Source organism: Yamadazyma tenuis, chromosome 1, assembly GCF_029203305.1.
Source record: "Yamadazyma tenuis chromosome 1, complete sequence".
In the NCBI taxonomy this organism is placed as follows: Eukaryota; Fungi; Ascomycota; class Pichiomycetes; order Serinales; family Debaryomycetaceae; genus Yamadazyma; species Yamadazyma tenuis.
In genome coordinates, this window is record NC_089461.1 from 767231 (window position 1) to 785962 (window position 18732).

The window sequence follows — 18732 nt, forward strand, 5'->3', positions numbered from 1 at the left end:
ATGTACACAGTTGGTAGGTTTTACAAGGTGTGAGATGCGGGTAGCTTGGAAAAAAAGACGCGTACGCGACTTCAACTTTTCACCTAAGCTGCAGCACTACACTGAAATTGGAAATATGATTATATTATGGTGTACGCAATAAGGAGAGGTTCAGTGTTCTATGTCAAGAACCTGTCATTGTGTAGGTTTTCCTCTACTCTATCACTGGGACTTATGAATCCTATAAGTTCATAAAGATAAACACAAGAAGTTGGACCACAAAGGAATATACAAACAAAAACTGGAGTCTGAGTCTTCTCTGAGAAGCAGGGATACTGTTGGTGGCCGTAGACCCCACCACGGAGTTAGAAGGGGGTAATACCAAAAACCTTAACGATCTCATCAAGAACAAGGCAAAAGATCCAGCCAACAGACAGATACTACCGTAGAACACAAACCCCACACCAATGAACTGCTTCAAGATCAACAACACGATGATTGGCACATACTTGTATCCACTGAAACTCACAATATCCCAAAATGAACCACTACTAACACAGTTCAATAAATAGAGTCCGACTCTGAAGATGAAAATGTCGAAAATGAGGCACGCCAACGCTTGAGAAGCCAAGTACCCAAACAACTGAGGATGGAAGTCTCCCTTTAAGCCTTGGAACAACGCCCACAACAACACATACGTGATGTAAGACATGAATGGAATATACAAGTCTGGAGCATTTATATCCTGACTAGGAGGGGCATAGCTTATACTAGACTGAGTTCCGTCACCGGCTCCTTGAGTGCTAGCCAATCTCGCCCAGTTCTTGTTTCTGAACGGGAACAAGATCAATCTCAACTTTCTTAGAACATATGAATTACTGATTTGAAAGTAGTAGTTAAGATTGGAAGTAGGAGGGATGAATGCTCCGAAATTTTGTTGAATATAATCATTAGATTGTCCTAAGCTGTTCTTGGCGAACTGTGCAGCCATGGAGCTGGCGGGATCTTGAAAGAAATTGTTATAAAATTCGTTACCACCTTGAGGTTGCTGATGGGTATTAGGGGCATTTTGTGGCTGATGCTGGAATGGGGCGTGCTGGGGCTGAGGGTGCTGGATGTTCCCATAAACACTGGGATCCTGGTACTGGCCCTGTTGCGGGTAATTCCCACCGGTATTACCGTAAGGAGAATACATGTATATTTGGCTTGGGGGCTGTAGAAATCAAACTTGTTATTGTCAGTTGGAAGTGCGCGAGTGAGACTTGTCTGGCCACGACGCGAAAGTTTGGCCCCCATTGATTTTTGGTTTAACCAAAAAAAGGCTCTAGTAACTAGTATGGTGTTGCTGGGTGTGTTAATGTAACAATTTCTAGCAAGATATTATGGACTGATATTTACGCTGACAAGAAAAATGCCGTTTCCAATTGCTTTAGTTGCTGTAGCAATTTCGCAGCCATCAGCTCACCTGGACATACATCTACCACAGATTAATATCTACGAATCTCGGAGCCAGTTAGAGGGCCCATTCTGATCTTTCCGTGTTTTGCACTACGGCCTCCTTCTACTCCACATGATATCCGTTTGCTACTTATATTGTCACTAGATGGTCTAAAATTGCTGAGCCTTTCTCAGCGCGCGGAAGTTTTCTCTGGAGTTCCACGCAACTGCAGTTCCAATTCCTAGAACCTAATAGCAATATATATAACCCCAAACAGTTTTTTTTACTTCAATTGAATTTGCTAAAGTGAAATGATCCAAGGCAAAGTATTAGTGGTATCTAATCGATTACCTGTGACTATCAAACGATCTTCTAAAGGTGACTATGATTATACCATGTCATCAGGAGGACTTGTTACTGCTTTGCAAGGATTGAAAAAATCCACCGAGTTCCAGTGGTTGGGATGGCCTGGGTTGGAAATCCCCCAGGGAGAGCAGCAGAGAGTCAATGATGACCTTATGAACAAGTTTAAGTGCACAGCTATCTATTTGAGTGATGCTATTGCTGACCTTCACTATAACGGATTCTCCAACAGCATTTTATGGCCATTATTTCACTACCATCCAGGGGAGATGAGCTTCGACGAGAATGCGTGGGCAGCTTATATTGAAGCCAACCGTTTGTTTGCAAAGACCGTTGCTCTGCAAGTGGACCACAACGATATGGTGTGGGTTCACGATTATCACTTGATGCTTTTACCGCAAATGTTGAGGGAAGAAATTGGCAATACCAAACGTAATGTCAAGATCGGTTTCTTTCTTCATACTCCGTTCCCATCTTCTGAGATCTATCGAATCTTACCGGTGAGAAAGGAAATCTTGGAAGGAGTATTGAGTTGTGACTTGATTGGATTTCACACTTATGACTATGCCAGACACTTTTTGTCGTCGGTGTCTCGAATTGTGTCGAATGTGTCGACATTGCCCAATGGAATTGAATACCAGGGAAGGTCTATTGGAATCGGTGCCTTCCCTATCGGGATTGACGTAGACAAGTTTCTTCAAGGGTTGCAAAAAGACTCTGTTGTGAAGAGAATTGAGCAATTGAAACAGAAATTTGATGGAGTAAAGGTGATAGTGGGAGTTGACAGATTGGACTACATAAAGGGAGTCCCCCAAAAGCTCCATGCATTTGAAATCTTTTTGGATGAGCATCCGGAATGGATAGGTAAGGTGGTTTTGGTGCAAGTGGCTGTTCCTTCTCGAGGAGACGTGGAAGAATACCAGAGTTTAAGAGCCACTGTTAACGAATTAGTGGGAAGAATCAACGGGAAGTTTGGCACGGTGGAGTTTGTGCCTATACATTTCATGCACAAGTCGATTCCGTTTGACGAATTGATCAGTTTATATCGCGTATCAGACGTTTGTTTGGTGAGCTCAACCAGAGACGGAATGAATTTGGTGAGTTACGAGTACATTGCCTGTCAAAAGGAGAACAACGGGGTATTGATTTTGTCTGAATTTGCAGGTGCTGCCCAGTCGCTAAACGGGGCATTGATCATTAACCCATGGAATACAGAGGAATTGAGTGTAGCTATCCATGAGAGTTTGACGATTCCTCCCGAAAAGAGAGCCTTTAACTTCAATAAGCTATTTGAGTATATTTCCAAATACACTTCGGCTTATTGGGGTGAAAGTTTTGTAAAAGAACTCTTCAAATGTTCAAAGAGTGACTAATTTTTTGTATATTTTTGTATATTCTTGTGTCTAAGGTTGAATGAAAGATAAATAAATAAGGGATTGTTCCTCTTATTCTACATGGTCGTTAAAATCGTTAATGACGTTCAAGTTGGAGTAGGTGTGTGTTTCAAGGTTTCTTTGCGTAAGGGGTTTGATCATACTATTTTCTTTATCGTATTTTGTTTCATCACCTTCATCCGCCTTGTCCTTTATTACGTGTAGGTGTTTTCCATGCTGATGTCCAATGTTGGAAGTGGTATTAGGACCGAGTTCCTTCTGTGGTTGAGGTGGCAAGTCGGTAGTAATCACCTGAGGCCTTATCCCAAGTCTTGATAAAAGGGAATTGTTCGAGTACAAATATGAAAATGGCACTGTCTTTGGTGGTTCCTGCAAGATCACACTTTCAGACGTCAAAAGCGTCTCACGTATTTTGGTTTTGTGGTTGGGATACCTCACATGGTGTGCATCTTCAGTGCTAGGTACAGAAGTGGGAGAAAGTGTTCTTTTCCGGTCCTTTTGATTGTCCTGATCTTCTTCTTGCTTGAATGTCCTGATGTCTTCTTCAACATTTCTTGCCAGATTGAACGCAGACATCAAATATGGCATCTCTTCTGAAAGAGTTGTTTTATGCAAAATCCCCGAGCTGCCAAGTGCTGGGGATTTTTCGATATCCCTGCTATTCTTAAGATTTGTGGATGTGGTGGCCGGGGACTTGGTAATAGAATGAATCATTGGGGACGTGTACATGGAACCGTACATGCTGTAGCCCATTTCCGAGTCGTACACCGAGTCAGAATCATCTTCACTTTGAACATGAGGACTAGAAAAGGTGTCGGGACTCTTGAAGTGGTGATGAGGAGATTGAAGCTGAAGACGCCTTTCCTGCTGTTCATCCTCTTGTTGTTGTCTTACTTCTTGGGCCTTCTCCAACTTGAACGCATCAAACATCTTCTCCATGTCACTGATAACTGCCAAACACTCATGCTTTTCAGTCATATCTTCGTCCTCTATAGCGGAGTTCAACTGCAGTAGCAAACTTGCAACAAATGTTTTGTATGTTTCAACGGTAGTGTTGGAATCGTCGTCAGTTATCATGGATTCAAGCTCAGTGCCAATAGTGATGAGCTTTGCTTTCAGGTAAGCAACTGTCACTTTGTCAGTCAATTCATGTTTTAATTTAATGTTTCTCAAAGTCAAACTGGTGAGCAAGGTTCCCGAATCCAGAATATATTCAATGGGAGTCAACGTCCTCAGAGCCTTGGTGATGTAGTCCAAGTCAATAGAAATCTTCAAGAGCTTTTTGTTGATATCGTGGCAGTCTGTGAGCACCTTCACGGAAATGCTATTATTGAAATCTTTGATATTTGAGTTTTCGTTGTTGAAATGATCGTTGGAGTTGATGTCCAACGAAAGAAACGCCCAGTTCTTCAAGTTCAACCCAATTTTCTCCAATGTTTGGAGAATCGTCAATGACAACTGACAAAGCTTGGAAACCTTCCTTTCCGCCAACGAAAAGCCCGAAATCAAACTAATGAGCTTGTTTGTTTTGTCGATTTGTTTATTCAAATCTGGGTCGTTTGCTAAACGTATGATTGGATCTTCATATGTTTCGATTTCAGTAGCCATGGCGATGATTGTTTCTTGGGATGCTGTTTGAATGAAATATCAACTCTAGGTGCCCGTTCTAGGGATATAAGCTATGAATATGTAAATAAGATGCAACTTTCAATGGAAAAATGCTATTGGCTGACGCGAGACCAGGACTAGTTGTAGTATTTGGGGGGTCAGAAATGCACAAGGAATAGAAATGCTTGGTGAGAGTATATGCTGTTATGTAGAAACACTCAATGACTCGGAATAAAAGTGGGTGAATGAAACCTTGTTGAAAGGATCCAGATGGTTCAAGATTCAAAAATCATAAGTTTTTCAAGCGCATTTGTTTTGGTATCATCAGATCGCATCTGCGGATTTTAGAACCATAGTACCATAAATAAATTAGATTGGCCTAAGCTAATGTGTGTATCAAACCTATTCTATCTTCTTCTCTTTCAAGATCCTTGTTTTCATCATTTCATACCATTCGTCAATACTGGTATTTTCATCATGAATTGCAATTATTATTAACGTCATATTATCGAACCCGATCCCGGTTATATTGGAGGCCATGGAAATACAGTCATTCAACACAAACTCGATGATATGCTGTAAGGACCAGTCCAAAGCCAACTTGTCTCGTATGACTTTGATGAGTTTCTCATTTCTGTAACAGTCCCAAATTCCATCGCATGCTAACACAATGAATTCAGGCTGCCGGAGTTGTTTTATATCGTATATCAACAAGTCAGGCTCACAGCTCACTTGAAGTAGTTCTGGAGGCAAATGAATCAAATCGTGCTTGAAGTACTTTTTGTTTCTAGCAGCATACTTATTGTGGCAGCTATCGAGTTCAACAAACGGAACTTTGAATTTGAAATCCCCAAGTGCTCTCGAAAGGGATAAGATCTCGTTGACCCGACCATTGATAACGTATCCACCGCTGTTCTCGATTCTGACCCGCTCCCCCATGTTGGAAGGTTTATGGTCAAAAGACAAGGTTTTGCAAGCCCCACCCCTTAATGACAAAATGGCTCTGGAGTCACCTGTGTTAGCCACGATGATATACTTCTTCTCGATGATCATGACGACGATGGCCGTGGTTCCACAGTTGGCGGACAGTTCCGGTGGTAAGTCCAGATCGACCTTGAAAAAACTGTCTTTGATGAAACGCATATACTCCTTCAACTCTGCTCCTCGTTTTACCATCTGGTTAAGCTTCGTGAAGAGCATCTTTGGGAGCGTCTCACTGATGATGTCTGCCACTTCCCTTCCTCCGTGGCCGTCAAACACAGCAAATAGCCCCAAACTTTCATCCTCATTTACCTTGACCGAATGAGCATCCTCCATGGACGCTCGGTATCCTTGCATGGAGCCAATACAGTAGGTCAATGATGTATGACTCCGAATATCGATGGTCTTTTCCTCGATTGGATGTGATAGTAACTGACCCATGATTAAAAATTTAATGTATCACTCTTGTGACCACCCAGCAAATATAGAAAATCTAGTTAACCGACACTAAAAATAGATCGCACAAAATACCGGCAGTATTCGTGAGGCTATAGCTTGATTTATAAATGGGTTCAGTGGATCTAGAATTGGAGGTGACGCCTATTTTCTCGTGTTCTCAGAACAATCCCTTTGTTAATGTAGATGATTTAATATCGCAGGTTTTTTGTGCGCGGTTTCGTAAAAGCCATTGCTATGGTTTGAAGTGTGCTGGCTAACCAATTTTTTTTTTTGAACAGGAGGAATCTTAAGTTTAAACTTTAAACCAGAGCTGGGATACGGGATTCGTGGGAGGTAATTTTGGTGCCATGATGCGAACTTTATTGGGTAAATAGAGAGAGGCGTACGAGGGAGATTTACAGAAGCTAAATGAGGTGATTAAGGAGGGAGTGGACTTTGCCTTTGACACTAGCTCCCACACTAGGTGCACCGCGCACGGCAGAGCTCACACGAGTACCACCTGGCACAGCGCGGGCTAGTGCGCAGTGCGTGGCCCCACTAGCCCGCGCTGTCATTAGTGGGGTAAGGCACAAAGTCCAGCCGAAATTCGCAGCAATCGCGCCCGAACAATTCTATTTAACTGTCGACAGCCCGGCTTCCAACAACATAATCATGTCGGAGAAACACCCAGGAAAAAGAATTTGCCAAATCGTCAAATTAAAGCCAGAGTACTTGGAAGAGTATAAGGAATGCCACAAACATGTTTGGGAACCGGTTGCTGCTAACTTGAAAAAATACCACATCGAAGACTACTCCATCCACTATGCCCCAGAATTTGACTTGTTGATTGCAACTTTCAAATACACCGGAGATGACTGGGCCAAAGACGGTGAGGCTAGCCGACTCGACGAGGGAAACTTCAAGTGGTGGGAGATGACCGACAAGATGCAGGAAACGTTGGTACCCGGATCCACTGGGTCCAGAGATAAATCCGGTTGGTGGGTCAATTTAGAAGAAGTGTTCAGATACGACCATTAGCCAGCGATGTATACGGTTACAATAGAACACGTATTGTTGTCTAATCAGGAATGTTTGGTTCCGACTCGGGCCGTATTCCGTATGTAGAACACCATTTTTTAATTGTCCAATGGTCTACAGTGCCAAAGCTTATTTTTTCTAATCCTTGCAATTATCAGAAATATCACTCTAATTCAAATGGTCAAGAACACCAAAGAGGGCGACATTTTCGTTCGCAATTGACCGGCAATTCATTGGATACGAGCACAATCCTCTTCTGAAGCCTCTGAATCTTGAGAATGCCAACCAAACTTTTTGGGATAGAAATTGTTAACCACAGTTCTTCGGTAGGACCTCAACCCCCATGGCTTAAATTCAGGCTCAAGCACTTGGCTTTCTTCAGGTGTGGATCCTACACAAAATGATATTAGATATGCAAGGACTTCGCAAGAATTACAAATAACGGCTTTTTAAATTATGCACGAGGTTTCCACAGACGGCCTTCATACCCTGGGAATAGCCGGTTACAGTGGTCGATCAGAACTTTGTTCCCTGATCTCTTGTGAGCTCTCACCTTCATACAAAAAAGCCAATAATATCTGATAAAAGTCTTACCCTCCTATTCAATTCAACCCAAGTTAAGAGGTGTTCCAAAGGCAATAGGTATTTAGTCCTTTCGAAGTGTGAAGTTAGGTTTAATGGATATTTCGAAATTTGCAGCATCAATCGCGCCTCAGCGATCAGCGCGACTAGTGAAGTCTAAAAGTGTGGTGGATGGTGTGCTGCTTTTCTTGAAAACCATCATAACTTGGAGCTAATAATGCCACAGTTATGGCTTTATTGATATATCCCCAGTATTGTAAAGTGCTATTCCGAAGTATTTAAGGTACTCCCTTCCCAACCAAATACACCTCAGAAATGAGTTCTAACACAGAAAGTGCAAAAGCTGCGACAAAAGAGGCCATACTTAAATGGAAAAATGAAAACCCTACCACCACTGAGGCGTGGATCTCACGTGCCCAAGAGGTTGCAAAAATCCTTTCGATCGATGCTGCTGAGAGGGATGAGAAGTCTGAATCTCCCTTCACGGAAGTTGCTCTCTTGAAAGCAGCTGGTCTCGTCAACCTCTTGAGTCCAGAAAAGTATGGAGGTAAAGGACAAACTTGGGAATTGGCTTACAAGATCATCTTGGAGGTGGCCAAAGCTGACAGTAGTATAGGACATTTGCTTGGTATTCACTATTTATGGTTCTGGTCGGCAGTTTTCTTTGGTACTCCTGACCAAAAAGACAAATGGTTAAAGATTTTCACACAAGAAAAATCTTTCATCGGCGGAGCCGTCAACGCAAGAAATAAAGATCTTGTGGCAACACCTGAAGGTGATGAAATTGTGTTCAATGGAAAGAAGTTCTTCTCCACTGGTTCAGTCATTTCGGACTATTTGATTTTAGAAGGCTCATTACCCAGTGGTGAACATGTTTTTGCATATGTTCCTGCAAATAGTCCTGGAATCAAGTACTTACATGATTGGAACGCAATAGGCCAACGGTTAACAGAATCTGGTGGTGTGGTTATTGATAATGTTAGGATTAAAAAGGAAGATGCTTTGGGGTTCACCTCATCTTTAGACAAAGTCGTTAATGATGTCTACTCCTCGTTTGTTTTACCAACCGTTCAGTTGGTGTTCACCAGTGTTCATATTGGTGTTGGAGTTGGGGCTCTTGAAAGTGCAGCAGAATATACCCGAGAAAACACTAGGGCTTGGCCTTATGGAGGTGATAACAAGGAGAAAGCCGTTGATGAATGGTATATTAGGGAAGGATATGGGGTTTTGGCTGCAAAAACTTATGCGGCGCAAGCTCTTCATCGTGAAGCAGCCAAACTGGTTTCTGAGGTTCTTCATGCCGATAGAAAATCTATTACAGAAAGGAGAAGAGGTGAAATCGCCGTCAAGGTTGCCGCAACCAAAATTGTTGGGGTTGAAACCTCTTTGGAGGTTGTGACTAAGATCTTTGAGTTGACAGGAGCCAGGTCAGGTTTAAGGAAATATGCGTTTGATAGGTTTTGGAGAAATATTAGGTTACACAGTCTCCATGATCCTTTACCTTACAAGAAGCGTGAAGTTGGTTCGTTTTTCTTGCTTGACGAAATCCCCACTCCTTCGTGGTATACTTAGATAGCCAGACAGCAGTTTGAAAATGCTTGAACTGCTGTTGGCTTTTTCAATTCGTATGCGGTCTGGAGATGACAAGGATCAGCATGGCATGTTTACCGGGTATGAAGCCAGTCTTCAATCCCGAGTCCATGTCCTTTTATGTAGTCTGAGTTTTGATCAATATTTCAATTGAATAAGAAAGTGGACCATGGCTCGGATAATCCTTTTCGCAGCCTTAAACCGTAAAGCGCGACCGTTTTTTTCGTATCACATAACCTTCTTGATAAGTAGACTGAAAAATCTTTACTGCAACTGCTCCCCATTTACCATAATGCAATCAAAAGCCCAAGAATTCAGACTACAATGCCGAAGAGGTGATTTCAATAGTCACACTTCTGGAAGCTGTGCGGGTTTTGCACAAGCTAATTTGATTATATTGCCTAATGTGCTCGCCAAAGACTTTGAAGACTTATGCTTTCGAAACCCCGTTCCTTGTCCCTTATTGAGTAAGATTCCCAAGCCAACCGTAGTTGAAGACAAGAGAATCATCAACGGAGAGGATTTTGATATTCGTACAGATCTTCCAAAATATAATATCTACAAAGACGGGAAGTTCGTGGGTGAAAAGTCAGACGTCACACAAGAATGGACTGAAGATCATGTGGGATTCTTAATTGGATGCTCCTTTTCTTTCGAAAATGAACTATCTGCACAAGGATTCACCCCAAAACATCAAAAGGAAGGGAAAAATGTACTGATGTACATCACCACCAAATATTTGAATGCCGCTGGTGTATTTGTTAAATGTCCATATGTTGTGAGTATGAGACCGTACAAAGTTGATGATCTTGAAAACGTGAGAGATATTAGCCGACAATTCAGAAAAACCCATGGTGAACCAATTGACTGGGGTTACGAAGCTGTCAAAAGATTAGGTATATCAGATATTAAAAAGCCAGAGTTTGGTGATGCAATTGAAATAGCCGATAATGAGATTCCAGTCTTTTGGGCCTGTGGTGTTACTCCCCAAGCAGCTATTCGAGCTCTTGGTGATAAAGCAAAGGGTATAGTAATGGGTCACAGCCCTGGACACATGTTGATTTTAGATTTGACAGATTCTAAGGCTAAGAACTTGTAAAGCAGCTAATCACGGAAGTTCCACCGTCGTAGGAAGACCAGATTCACTTTAATTTTCAGCCAGCTAAGTAATAAGATATCTACCTACCGGATCTTTGATCAGAGGTAATGTTATTTGAAAAATATAGAATGAAGTTCAAATATTATAGTTTTGTTTGACAGCTAAATACTACACTTGCAAATATAAAATAGATGTTATAGTTGCCGTTCCAATCCGATAAATAATGTCTAGAACCAACTGGTCACTTTCTATCACTTTCACAAACGCTAACTGTGGTATAACCTTCATAGTTTTCTCTACAAATTAATTTTTTTTCAGGTCGATATTACCACCACCGTACGAAGTAATTAAAGAGATCACCAACCCATAGGATTGCATAAGGTTGTTCTCGCATTAGGAATCTGCTCATCAGTCACGAATTCGACTAACAGATGAACGTACTCTCTGCGCCTCAATATACTTACACCTGTTTGGGTTAGTATATATCACAAGTATCTGAACAAACATGAGGTATGCATCACTCGATTGGATATTTGGGATGCGCACGTCGTTGCATTACACGCATCGTCTGGAGCAAAAGGGTCGGAAATATTTTAGGAGCACCCGAACCGGCGGACCTTTCGCAATTTTCACATCCGTTTTATTGTACAACCTCTACTATCACTCTCATCAAATGGTACATTTATTACGTGAATTGGGATCTAGCACTTGTGGTTTCAAAAGGGTTGAAGGCTATGTATGTCTGTCACTGTTATCAAGGCGAACAAGTACTAGGTATTTCGGGGTCAGTTTGTTGCCGCGACGGTGTCCATCTTACCTGTCATATTGGGGTTTGGTGCACGGTTCCGAGGCTGACTTCAAATGAAAATTACTATAAAGGTAGGCCAGAATCTTCTTTATTCGGCAGCTAGAAAATTATTATGTCTAACAGTAAAACCGTGGTCGTCACCGGAGCCTCTTCAGGTATTGGGTATGACGTTGCTCTAGAATTTGCTTCAAAAGGTTACAAGGTCATTGCTGGTGCCAGAAGACTTTCGACTATGGAAGACTTGAAGAAACACGGTATTAGAACTGTGGAATTGGACGTGACATCTTCGGAATCGGTTGCGAACTTAAAGGCTTTGATTCAAACCGAATACAATGGCGCTATCAAATATCTCTACAACAATGCTGGTCAGCCTTGCATGGTCGCGGCTGTCGAGGTATCAGATGATCAAGTTTCCAAGTGCTTTGAAGTGAATGTTTTTGGACAAATAAGAGTAACTAGAGAGTTAGCTCCATTTGTTATCAAAACAAAAGGTACAATCGGATTTACTGGTTCCATCCAAGGTATCCGGGGTTCTGTGTTTCTTGGTATTTATGCAAGCTCAAAGGCAGCCCTTCATTCGTATGCAGCAATCTTGGCTACTGAATTGGCCCCATTTGGCGTGAAGGTTGTTAACTTTATTACTGGAGGTGTTAAAACTGGAATTAGTGCAGAACTCGACACGGTTCTTTACGATGAAAAGGGATTGGGAGAAATTAAGGATGCTTTCACAAAGCTTGGAGATACTGGAATGGACTCCAAAGTATATGCTAAGAAGATTGTCAAAGACTTTGAAAGCTCCAAGATTGGTCTGGACGTCTCGTACAGGGGGGCCGGGGCCAGTTTTATTAGGATTGCTGACATTTTCCCTTCGTTCGTTTTGAAGGGCTTGTACCTGCTGATGTTCAAGGTGAAAACTCTCTACAGAGAAATCAGCAATAAGTACAATTGATCCCTCTAATATTTGCTGCGCGCTTGAACTTCTCGGAAGAAACTTTGGAAGGCAATATAACAGCAAGGAACTTCTAGGCGTGAAATCTCACTAGGCAGAAGATCAGGTTATTCTAAGATTCTTAATCTGACTATATATATATATATATCAATATGAACAACTGAATTAGATAATCAGGTTGCACTTGGAAACTGCAGCAGAAATTTTCTATCTCAGATTTTTGCAGCAACTAACGCAAGCAATTCTCATAACGTTCATTCATAATTTTGCATTCCATATATATTGTTTAAATAATTGTTCATATTTCAAATCATCTGAAGGATATCCTTTAATGTAAGGGGGTCAAAATGTTGTCTAACCTTCTAAAAATGGGATAGCTTTGGAATAGTACCTACCACCACTAACAGAGTGTTCCTTGAGGATCTTATGAAGAGCTTCAAGATCTTCTCTTGACAACTTCACCGAACTACCAAAGTTCTTGTCAATCTTTTCCTTAGTAGACCCAGATGGAATAGGAATGATCGTGGTAACCTTTGGAATTCCTTCAAAGTTTTCGATTCCAGAGAGACTTTCAATATAACTCAATGCTAAGGCTTCTAAGCTTAAGTTCTTTGTTTTAGCAAATTGGTACAAAGCATGCAAACGGCCTTTATTCTTTTCATAGTTTTCAGGTTGGAACCTGTCGAAGTGATTCTTCATATCTTGTGGAGGAATGGATTTCAAGAAATCGGGATGCTCAGCAGCATAGTCGGTTAAAATTCCTCTACTTAAAGGCGAATATGCAATGATAGCAATTTGATGTTTGGAGGCTTCTTCTAAAACGCCGTTGGTGAAAATATCTTCTGAGAATAACGAAAATTCTACCTCAATACCAGAAATTGGTGCAGTAGCTGCAGCTTTCTTCACGGATGCAGCACTGACCTCCGTAATGCAGATACCAGCAAGATCACCACTTTTGACTCTTTCATAAATATAGCTTACAGAATCTTCGATTGGAACATTAGGATCAACTCGTCCACATTCAAAGAGGATTTTTGGCTTGACCTCTAAGTCCTTGAAGTAAGAAAGACTATTATCAATTGATTTATTGATAAATTCCTTACTACCGTCAGGAGCAAACTTCGTAAGGTCAAAGGCTCCTTTGATAGAAATGATGATATCTTCATCCTTCTCTTGTTCACAAAATTGGCTAATCAACTTCAAGTTCGCAGTTTCAGGAGCAGTTTGGTAGAATTCCCCACAGTTGAAGAATTTAACTCCGTAAGTGTTTTTGACGTATTTCAAATTGTCAAGGGATTTGGAAAATGGTGGTGGGCTTGGACACCAAGTCATGGACATGGTGCCGAAGCCTTTAGTGGAGATTTTACAAGGAGTGGACATGTCCAATGTTTTGAGGTGTGGTGGGTAAGAACAATCGAACCTATTTGTATAGGCAACACGGACACGGAAGCCGAATTAATCTCAGGATGAATCTCCGACGGACGCGGGCCTATTTTGTGCGCGCTACCATCGGCTTTAGCATCGATCACGACCTCTCTGAGCTTGATAATTCAACCTTGATCGTATCATTGACAGTGAACAAGATAGGTACCATTAGCTGAGACTTAAATACCCATTTCTTATGTACAGGAAGTTAGATCACATTATAGTTGAGTACAACTAAAGTAACTCACAAATATGACAATCCTTCAAACCAACAAAGAAAACGCTGCGAGGATTCCAAGATGTGCATATTCATAATGCATGAATGTGTCAAAGATGCATCCTGGAGTGAAAATGCTGGTGGGTCACAAAACATAAGGTCTCGTTCCAGGCAGAATTGGTGGGTGTCCGTAAAACCAGGGGAGATATTGTTAGGTAATTGATGGTTACCATTTTTCAATAGCCAACTAGTGATTGTAAAAACCCTAACTTCTCTCAAAGCCAAAGTCAATTAATAATCCAGGACTAGATAATTGGAAACTCACTCCACTTGTCGGTAATTCCACTGTTTCTTATCGGAGGGAAACCGCTTCGCGGAATCTGGTAGATAAGACGGAACTAGCCGCAAATCCTTTATATACTACGCGGTGCTCCTACTATCATTTTTCAACAGACAATGTTTGATACAACAAGTGTTGGAGTGCTTCCAAAGGAAGTCAATGTGGATAAGAACCAAGGAACTAAGTACGATTTCAAAAGAGATTTGATCGGATACGGAAGGCAAGGATTAGATTGTCAGTGGCCTGAAAATCGCAAGGTAGCTGTATCTTTTGTGCTTAACTATGAAGAAGGAGCTGAAAGATCTTTATCATTAGGAGACGAAACAGCAGAGTTTTCATTGAGTACACCATCAAAAACTGGGCCCTTGCCAAACAGAGCCTATGATATTGAAACTGAATATGACTATGGATCCAGAGCCGGTGTATGGAGAATTTTAAGACTTTTCTCCAAGCATGAGAATAAAATTACTGCTTATGCTGTGGGTAAAGCATTTGAGAGAAACCCTGATGTTGCAAACGCTTTCGTCAGAGATGGTCATGAGATTGCCAGTCATGCCTATCGTTGGATTCCCTATGCAGATGTGGCACCTGAAGTTGAAAAAGCTTACATTTTGAAAGAGTTGGAAGCTTTGAAAGAAACAACTGGAGAAGATGCTCCTGGGTGGTATATGGGGAGACTTTCACCACAAAGTTGGGCATTGATCTGTGAGGTTTATCGGGAAATGGGAAAGGAGTTACCCTACATCAGTGACTACTATGGTGATGATGTCCCTTACTGGGCAGATATCCCAGCTGAACAGGATCTTCCTGACAATGAGAAGAAAGGTTTGTTGTTGGTACCATACTCTTTCGATTGCAATGACTACCGGTTTTTGAATGCCAATGGGTTCAGGTCAATCCAAGGATTCTACGACCACTTAAAGAATGCTTTTGATACGCTTTATGCAGAGGGTGGTAAGATGATGACTGTTGGATTACATTGTAGAATAATCGGTAGACCGGGTTATTTTCAGGCATTGAAGAAGTTTGTGGAATATGTCAACAGCCATGAAGACGTTTGGGTCTGTTCCAGATCTGATATCGCTTCTCACTTTAAGAGTAAATATCCATATAAGCCATAGATTACAATTGACATGTCGTACTGAATCTGCGTATAAGAATAGTTATCAAATGAATATCGTAGGATAATATTCCGTAGGATAATTACATAAGGATCGGATGTTTGCCGACCATATCGGCTATGGAATATTGCTATTGGAAGAATCCAATAAAGATAAGAAAGATCAATTGCGGAAAAACTCCCCGAGGGCGCACCGCTGTCAAAACCGCTTATCTGTCAAAACCGCTTATCATCCCAAAAAATGTGCGGATGCTTCCGCAGAGATCAGAAAAGATATAAGGCCATTGGTATCCAATAGTGAGTCCTGTGAGGAGCATCATCTACAATGTACGATATCACCACTGCTACTAGCATCCCAGAGGAAGTTAACATCGACAAGTTGGCTGGAACTAAATATGATCTTAAAAGAGATTTAATTGGTTATGGAGAAGAAGGCTTGAAGGTTCAATGGCCAAAAGGAAAGAAGGTTGCAATTTCTTTCGTTTTAAATTATGAAGAGGGTGGAGAAAGATCTTTGGCTCTCGGTGATGATACTAGTGAATTCTACTTATACACTAGCTCCAAGCCAGGTCCCTTTCCCAATAGAGCTTACGATGCTGAGACTGAATATGATTACGGTTCGAGAGTTGGTGTCTGGAGAATCTTGAACCTTTTCAAGAAGTTCGGCAACAGAATCACTGCTTATGCTGTTGGTAAAGCTTTCGAAAACAATGTTGCCGTTGCCAAGGCTTTTGTTAACGATGGGCACGAAATTGCAAGTCATGCTTACAGATGGATTCCATATGATGATGTTTCTGAAGAGGTTGAAAAGGCTTACATTATCAAACAAATAGAAATCTTGAAGGAAACAACTGGAGAAGAGGCACCTGGCTGGTACATGGGAAGACTCTCTCCTCACAGCATTGGATTAATTACCGAGGTTTATCGTGAACAAGGTAAGAAGCTTCCATATATTAGTGATTTCTATGGGGACGATGTTCCATATTGGGTTGATGTTCCAGCTGAAGCTGATCTCCCCGATGAAGAGAAGAAAGGTCTTTTGTTGGTTCCATACTCGTACGATTGTAACGATTTTAGATTCTTGAATGTCAATGGATTCAGATCTACTCAAGCGTTTTATGATCATTTGAAGGGTGCTTTCGACACTCTTTACGAAGAAGGCGGTAAGATGATGACAGTTGGATTACATTGTAGGATTATCGGTAGACCTGGATACTTCCAAGCCTTGAAAAAGTTTGTTGAGTATGTGAACAGTCATGAAGATGTTTGGGTTTGCTCAAGATCTGACATTGCAAACACTTTTAAAGAGCAATATCCTTACAAGCCAAAGAAGTAATCATTTATACAGCTTCTATAGAAATACAAATTATGTGAGTGTGAATACTTTGAGACGTTAACCTTGGTTGTGGTGCTTGATATTCTCTAGAATCTGGTCCCAGAAATCTTCACTGAGATTATTGGGTGTTTGGAAAGTATCAAGGATTGGATTTGTCGTATCTGCTTTATCCACGATGTTGGATTCTTTGGGACTATTTTTGATTTTATCTATGTCCTCCAAAAGACTATCAAATAAGTCACTGTAGGTTTTAGCTTCCACCCATCTTTCTGAAAATACAAACAACAAACTGGAACCTGCCCTGAGATCATTTTGAATGTTTATAAATGTTGGCTCGCCCTTGTTTTTCAAGTAATAAACCATTGTGATACCTGCTAAGAAAACTGTATGTAATGCCACAATACTGAATTCTAAGATTGAATCACGGTAAAGCTTCTTGTAACAAGAACAAATCTTTCCAGCAGCAAGACAAGCTTGGTCCAAGAGCAGATCTCTCTCGGAATTATGACTTCTCATTAATAATGGTAAAAGCAAAATCAACCTGGCCCTATAGTACAGTAAATCAAGAAAGTCATAGCTTTCTCTCTTATTCATCACCATCTCAAATTCATCACGTGAAGGTAGACTGTGATACCAATTGTCAATATCTGCTTTGAGTGTTTCAATTGTATCAGCTATTGGAAAATTATTGTTCACTGAATATAATAACAAGTGAATTCTAGTTTCGATGATTCTGATATTTGTTGTGGCTATGAAGGAGGTAAAACCCGAGATAGATTGCTTGAAGTTTGGTTCCCACTGTTGTTGCAATTGTAATTGGTATAACTTTTGATAGTCGGCCTCAACTGGGCGTGTAGGAAAATCTATACTTATTGGATAAGGTAAATCAACGAAATTATCAACAATGGAGCATGGTCTTCCGAGAGACAAAGACAAAAGCTTATCATAGTTATAAGCTGACCAGAACATCCTCTTTATGAACTCATAATTCCAACAGTTCTGAAGGGTCAGAGGCTGCTTTCTGAAATATCCAAATTGCACAAGCTTTCTAATGGCACATCCAGTTAGTTCCCAGGCAGACACATAAAAGGATAAGTGATAACTTCTGCTAATAAACACGGCAATCAACAAACATGCCTGCAGCTGTCTCAAAGGGTTCATGTTGGCATTAACCAATTCCTTCAAAGCTCTTCTTAAATACACTTCAGGCTGTGGATATGTGGTGACGTGCAACAATTCTACTAATCGACATCCTATAGCCAATGCCATATGCCAGCAAAACTTCTCCCAAGAATTTCTTTCGCCAACAGGCTTACCCATCATTTTAAAGAACTCAACATGATCAATAAAGTATCCTCTATTATGGGCTAAACTGAAGAATTTGTCAAGAAAATTGGTTTCCATTCTATCGGGAACGAAGTCCTCCTCTCCTATAACATTATCCAAGATGATCGGTAAATATTCCGGCTCTTGTTCTTGTCCTAGAAGAAGGGTCTTTATACTTTTTACAATGGTGATCACTGCAAAACTTCCAATGTATTCATTTTCTTCTCCAGAAGTTTTGAAAAGCACTTTGGACAATATTTCTGTGAATATTGTTTCAGCAAGTTTGTTACTCCCTCTGACCATATCATGAGGGTTAAACGGTTGTAGCTGTTTCTGTTGCAGTTCCAAAGACTGTACCATGCTCCGTAAGCGTCGGTTTTCTTCTACCAAATCCAAATTTTCTTGTTTAACAGTAGCCAATTCTTTAGTATACGCTTCGCTACCACCATTTTGAACAAGTAGTGATTTCAAAGAATACTCGCATTCGGCGTTAGACCGGGCACACAGCTGGCATGGCTGACTCCCATCACACCTCCGTTTCCTTTTCTTGCAGCGATCACAAGCAATGGGGACTCTGCTTCGTTTTCTACTGGGCAAACTCATTTGTAGAACAAATATTTCTTATCTCAACTTTTTTATCTGAGATCCTAGCCTAGTCTACGCACGAATCCTTCTAGACTCTTTGTTAAAAACTAAAATTA

The 18732-nt window shown here is 41.1% G+C and overlaps 12 protein-coding genes across 12 annotated transcripts; 7 read left to right on the forward strand and 5 right to left on the reverse strand. All coding sequences in view use genetic code 12, as the record gives it.

Annotated features, from left to right (window-relative positions):
* Positions 1-220: 220 nt before the first annotated feature.
* On the reverse strand, positions 221-1174 carry hrf1 (Protein transport protein yif1; the record flags this gene model as incomplete). Its single annotated transcript, XM_006687808.2, has 1 exon — positions 221-1174. The coding sequence occupies one exon, from the start codon at positions 1172-1174 to the stop codon at positions 221-223; it is 954 nt and encodes a 317-aa protein (XP_006687871.1).
* Positions 1175-1728: 554 nt separating this feature from the next.
* Positions 1729-3153, forward strand: TPS1 (Trehalose-6-P synthase/phosphatase complex synthase subunit; the record flags this gene model as incomplete). Its single annotated transcript, XM_006688728.1, has 1 exon — positions 1729-3153. One exon carries the CDS (start codon positions 1729-1731, stop codon positions 3151-3153), a length of 1425 nt encoding a protein of 474 aa, XP_006688791.1.
* A 72-nt stretch (positions 3154-3225) lies between these two features.
* On the reverse strand, positions 3226-4782 carry PSN45_000390 (uncharacterized protein; the record flags this gene model as incomplete). The annotated part of the gene is made up of 1 exon (XM_006687809.1): positions 3226-4782. The coding sequence occupies one exon, from the start codon at positions 4780-4782 to the stop codon at positions 3226-3228; it is 1557 nt and encodes a 518-aa protein (XP_006687872.1).
* Positions 4783-5184: 402 nt separating this feature from the next.
* On the reverse strand, positions 5185-6204 carry PTC4 (Protein phosphatase 2C 4; the record flags this gene model as incomplete). The annotated part of the gene is made up of 1 exon (XM_006687810.2): positions 5185-6204. The coding sequence occupies one exon, from the start codon at positions 6202-6204 to the stop codon at positions 5185-5187; it is 1020 nt and encodes a 339-aa protein (XP_006687873.1).
* A 669-nt stretch (positions 6205-6873) lies between these two features.
* On the forward strand, positions 6874-7239 carry PSN45_000392 (uncharacterized protein; the record flags this gene model as incomplete). Its single annotated transcript, XM_006688730.1, has 1 exon — positions 6874-7239. One exon carries the CDS (start codon positions 6874-6876, stop codon positions 7237-7239), a length of 366 nt encoding a protein of 121 aa, XP_006688793.1.
* Positions 7240-8136: 897 nt separating this feature from the next.
* On the forward strand, positions 8137-9393 carry PSN45_000393 (uncharacterized protein; the record flags this gene model as incomplete). The annotated part of the gene is made up of 1 exon (XM_006687811.1): positions 8137-9393. One exon carries the CDS (start codon positions 8137-8139, stop codon positions 9391-9393), a length of 1257 nt encoding a protein of 418 aa, XP_006687874.1.
* A 310-nt stretch (positions 9394-9703) lies between these two features.
* Positions 9704-10510, forward strand: PSN45_000394 (uncharacterized protein; the record flags this gene model as incomplete). Its single annotated transcript, XM_006687812.1, has 1 exon — positions 9704-10510. One exon carries the CDS (start codon positions 9704-9706, stop codon positions 10508-10510), a length of 807 nt encoding a protein of 268 aa, XP_006687875.1.
* A 431-nt stretch (positions 10511-10941) lies between these two features.
* Positions 10942-12267, forward strand: AYR1_1 (NADPH-dependent 1-acyl dihydroxyacetone phosphate reductase; the record flags this gene model as incomplete). The annotated part of the gene is made up of 3 exons (XM_006687813.2): positions 10942-10984; positions 11216-11246; positions 11442-12267. 3 exons carry the CDS (start codon positions 10942-10944, stop codon positions 12265-12267), a joined length of 900 nt encoding a protein of 299 aa, XP_006687876.2.
* Positions 12268-12621: 354 nt separating this feature from the next.
* plr1_1 (pyridoxal reductase Plr1) lies at positions 12622-13647 on the reverse strand (the record flags this gene model as incomplete). The annotated part of the gene is made up of 1 exon (XM_006688732.1): positions 12622-13647. One exon carries the CDS (start codon positions 13645-13647, stop codon positions 12622-12624), a length of 1026 nt encoding a protein of 341 aa, XP_006688795.1.
* Positions 13648-14365: 718 nt separating this feature from the next.
* Positions 14366-15394, forward strand: PSN45_000397 (uncharacterized protein; the record flags this gene model as incomplete). Its single annotated transcript, XM_006688734.2, has 2 exons — positions 14366-15310; positions 15371-15394. 2 exons carry the CDS (start codon positions 14366-14368, stop codon positions 15392-15394), a joined length of 969 nt encoding a protein of 322 aa, XP_006688797.2.
* A 300-nt stretch (positions 15395-15694) lies between these two features.
* PSN45_000398 (uncharacterized protein) lies at positions 15695-16705 on the forward strand (the record flags this gene model as incomplete). The annotated part of the gene is made up of 1 exon (XM_006688736.1): positions 15695-16705. The coding sequence occupies one exon, from the start codon at positions 15695-15697 to the stop codon at positions 16703-16705; it is 1011 nt and encodes a 336-aa protein (XP_006688799.1).
* Positions 16706-16762: 57 nt separating this feature from the next.
* PSN45_000399 (uncharacterized protein) lies at positions 16763-18334 on the reverse strand (the record flags this gene model as incomplete). Its single annotated transcript, XM_006687814.2, has 1 exon — positions 16763-18334. The coding sequence occupies one exon, from the start codon at positions 18332-18334 to the stop codon at positions 16763-16765; it is 1572 nt and encodes a 523-aa protein (XP_006687877.2).
* Positions 18335-18732: the final 398 nt, after the last annotated feature.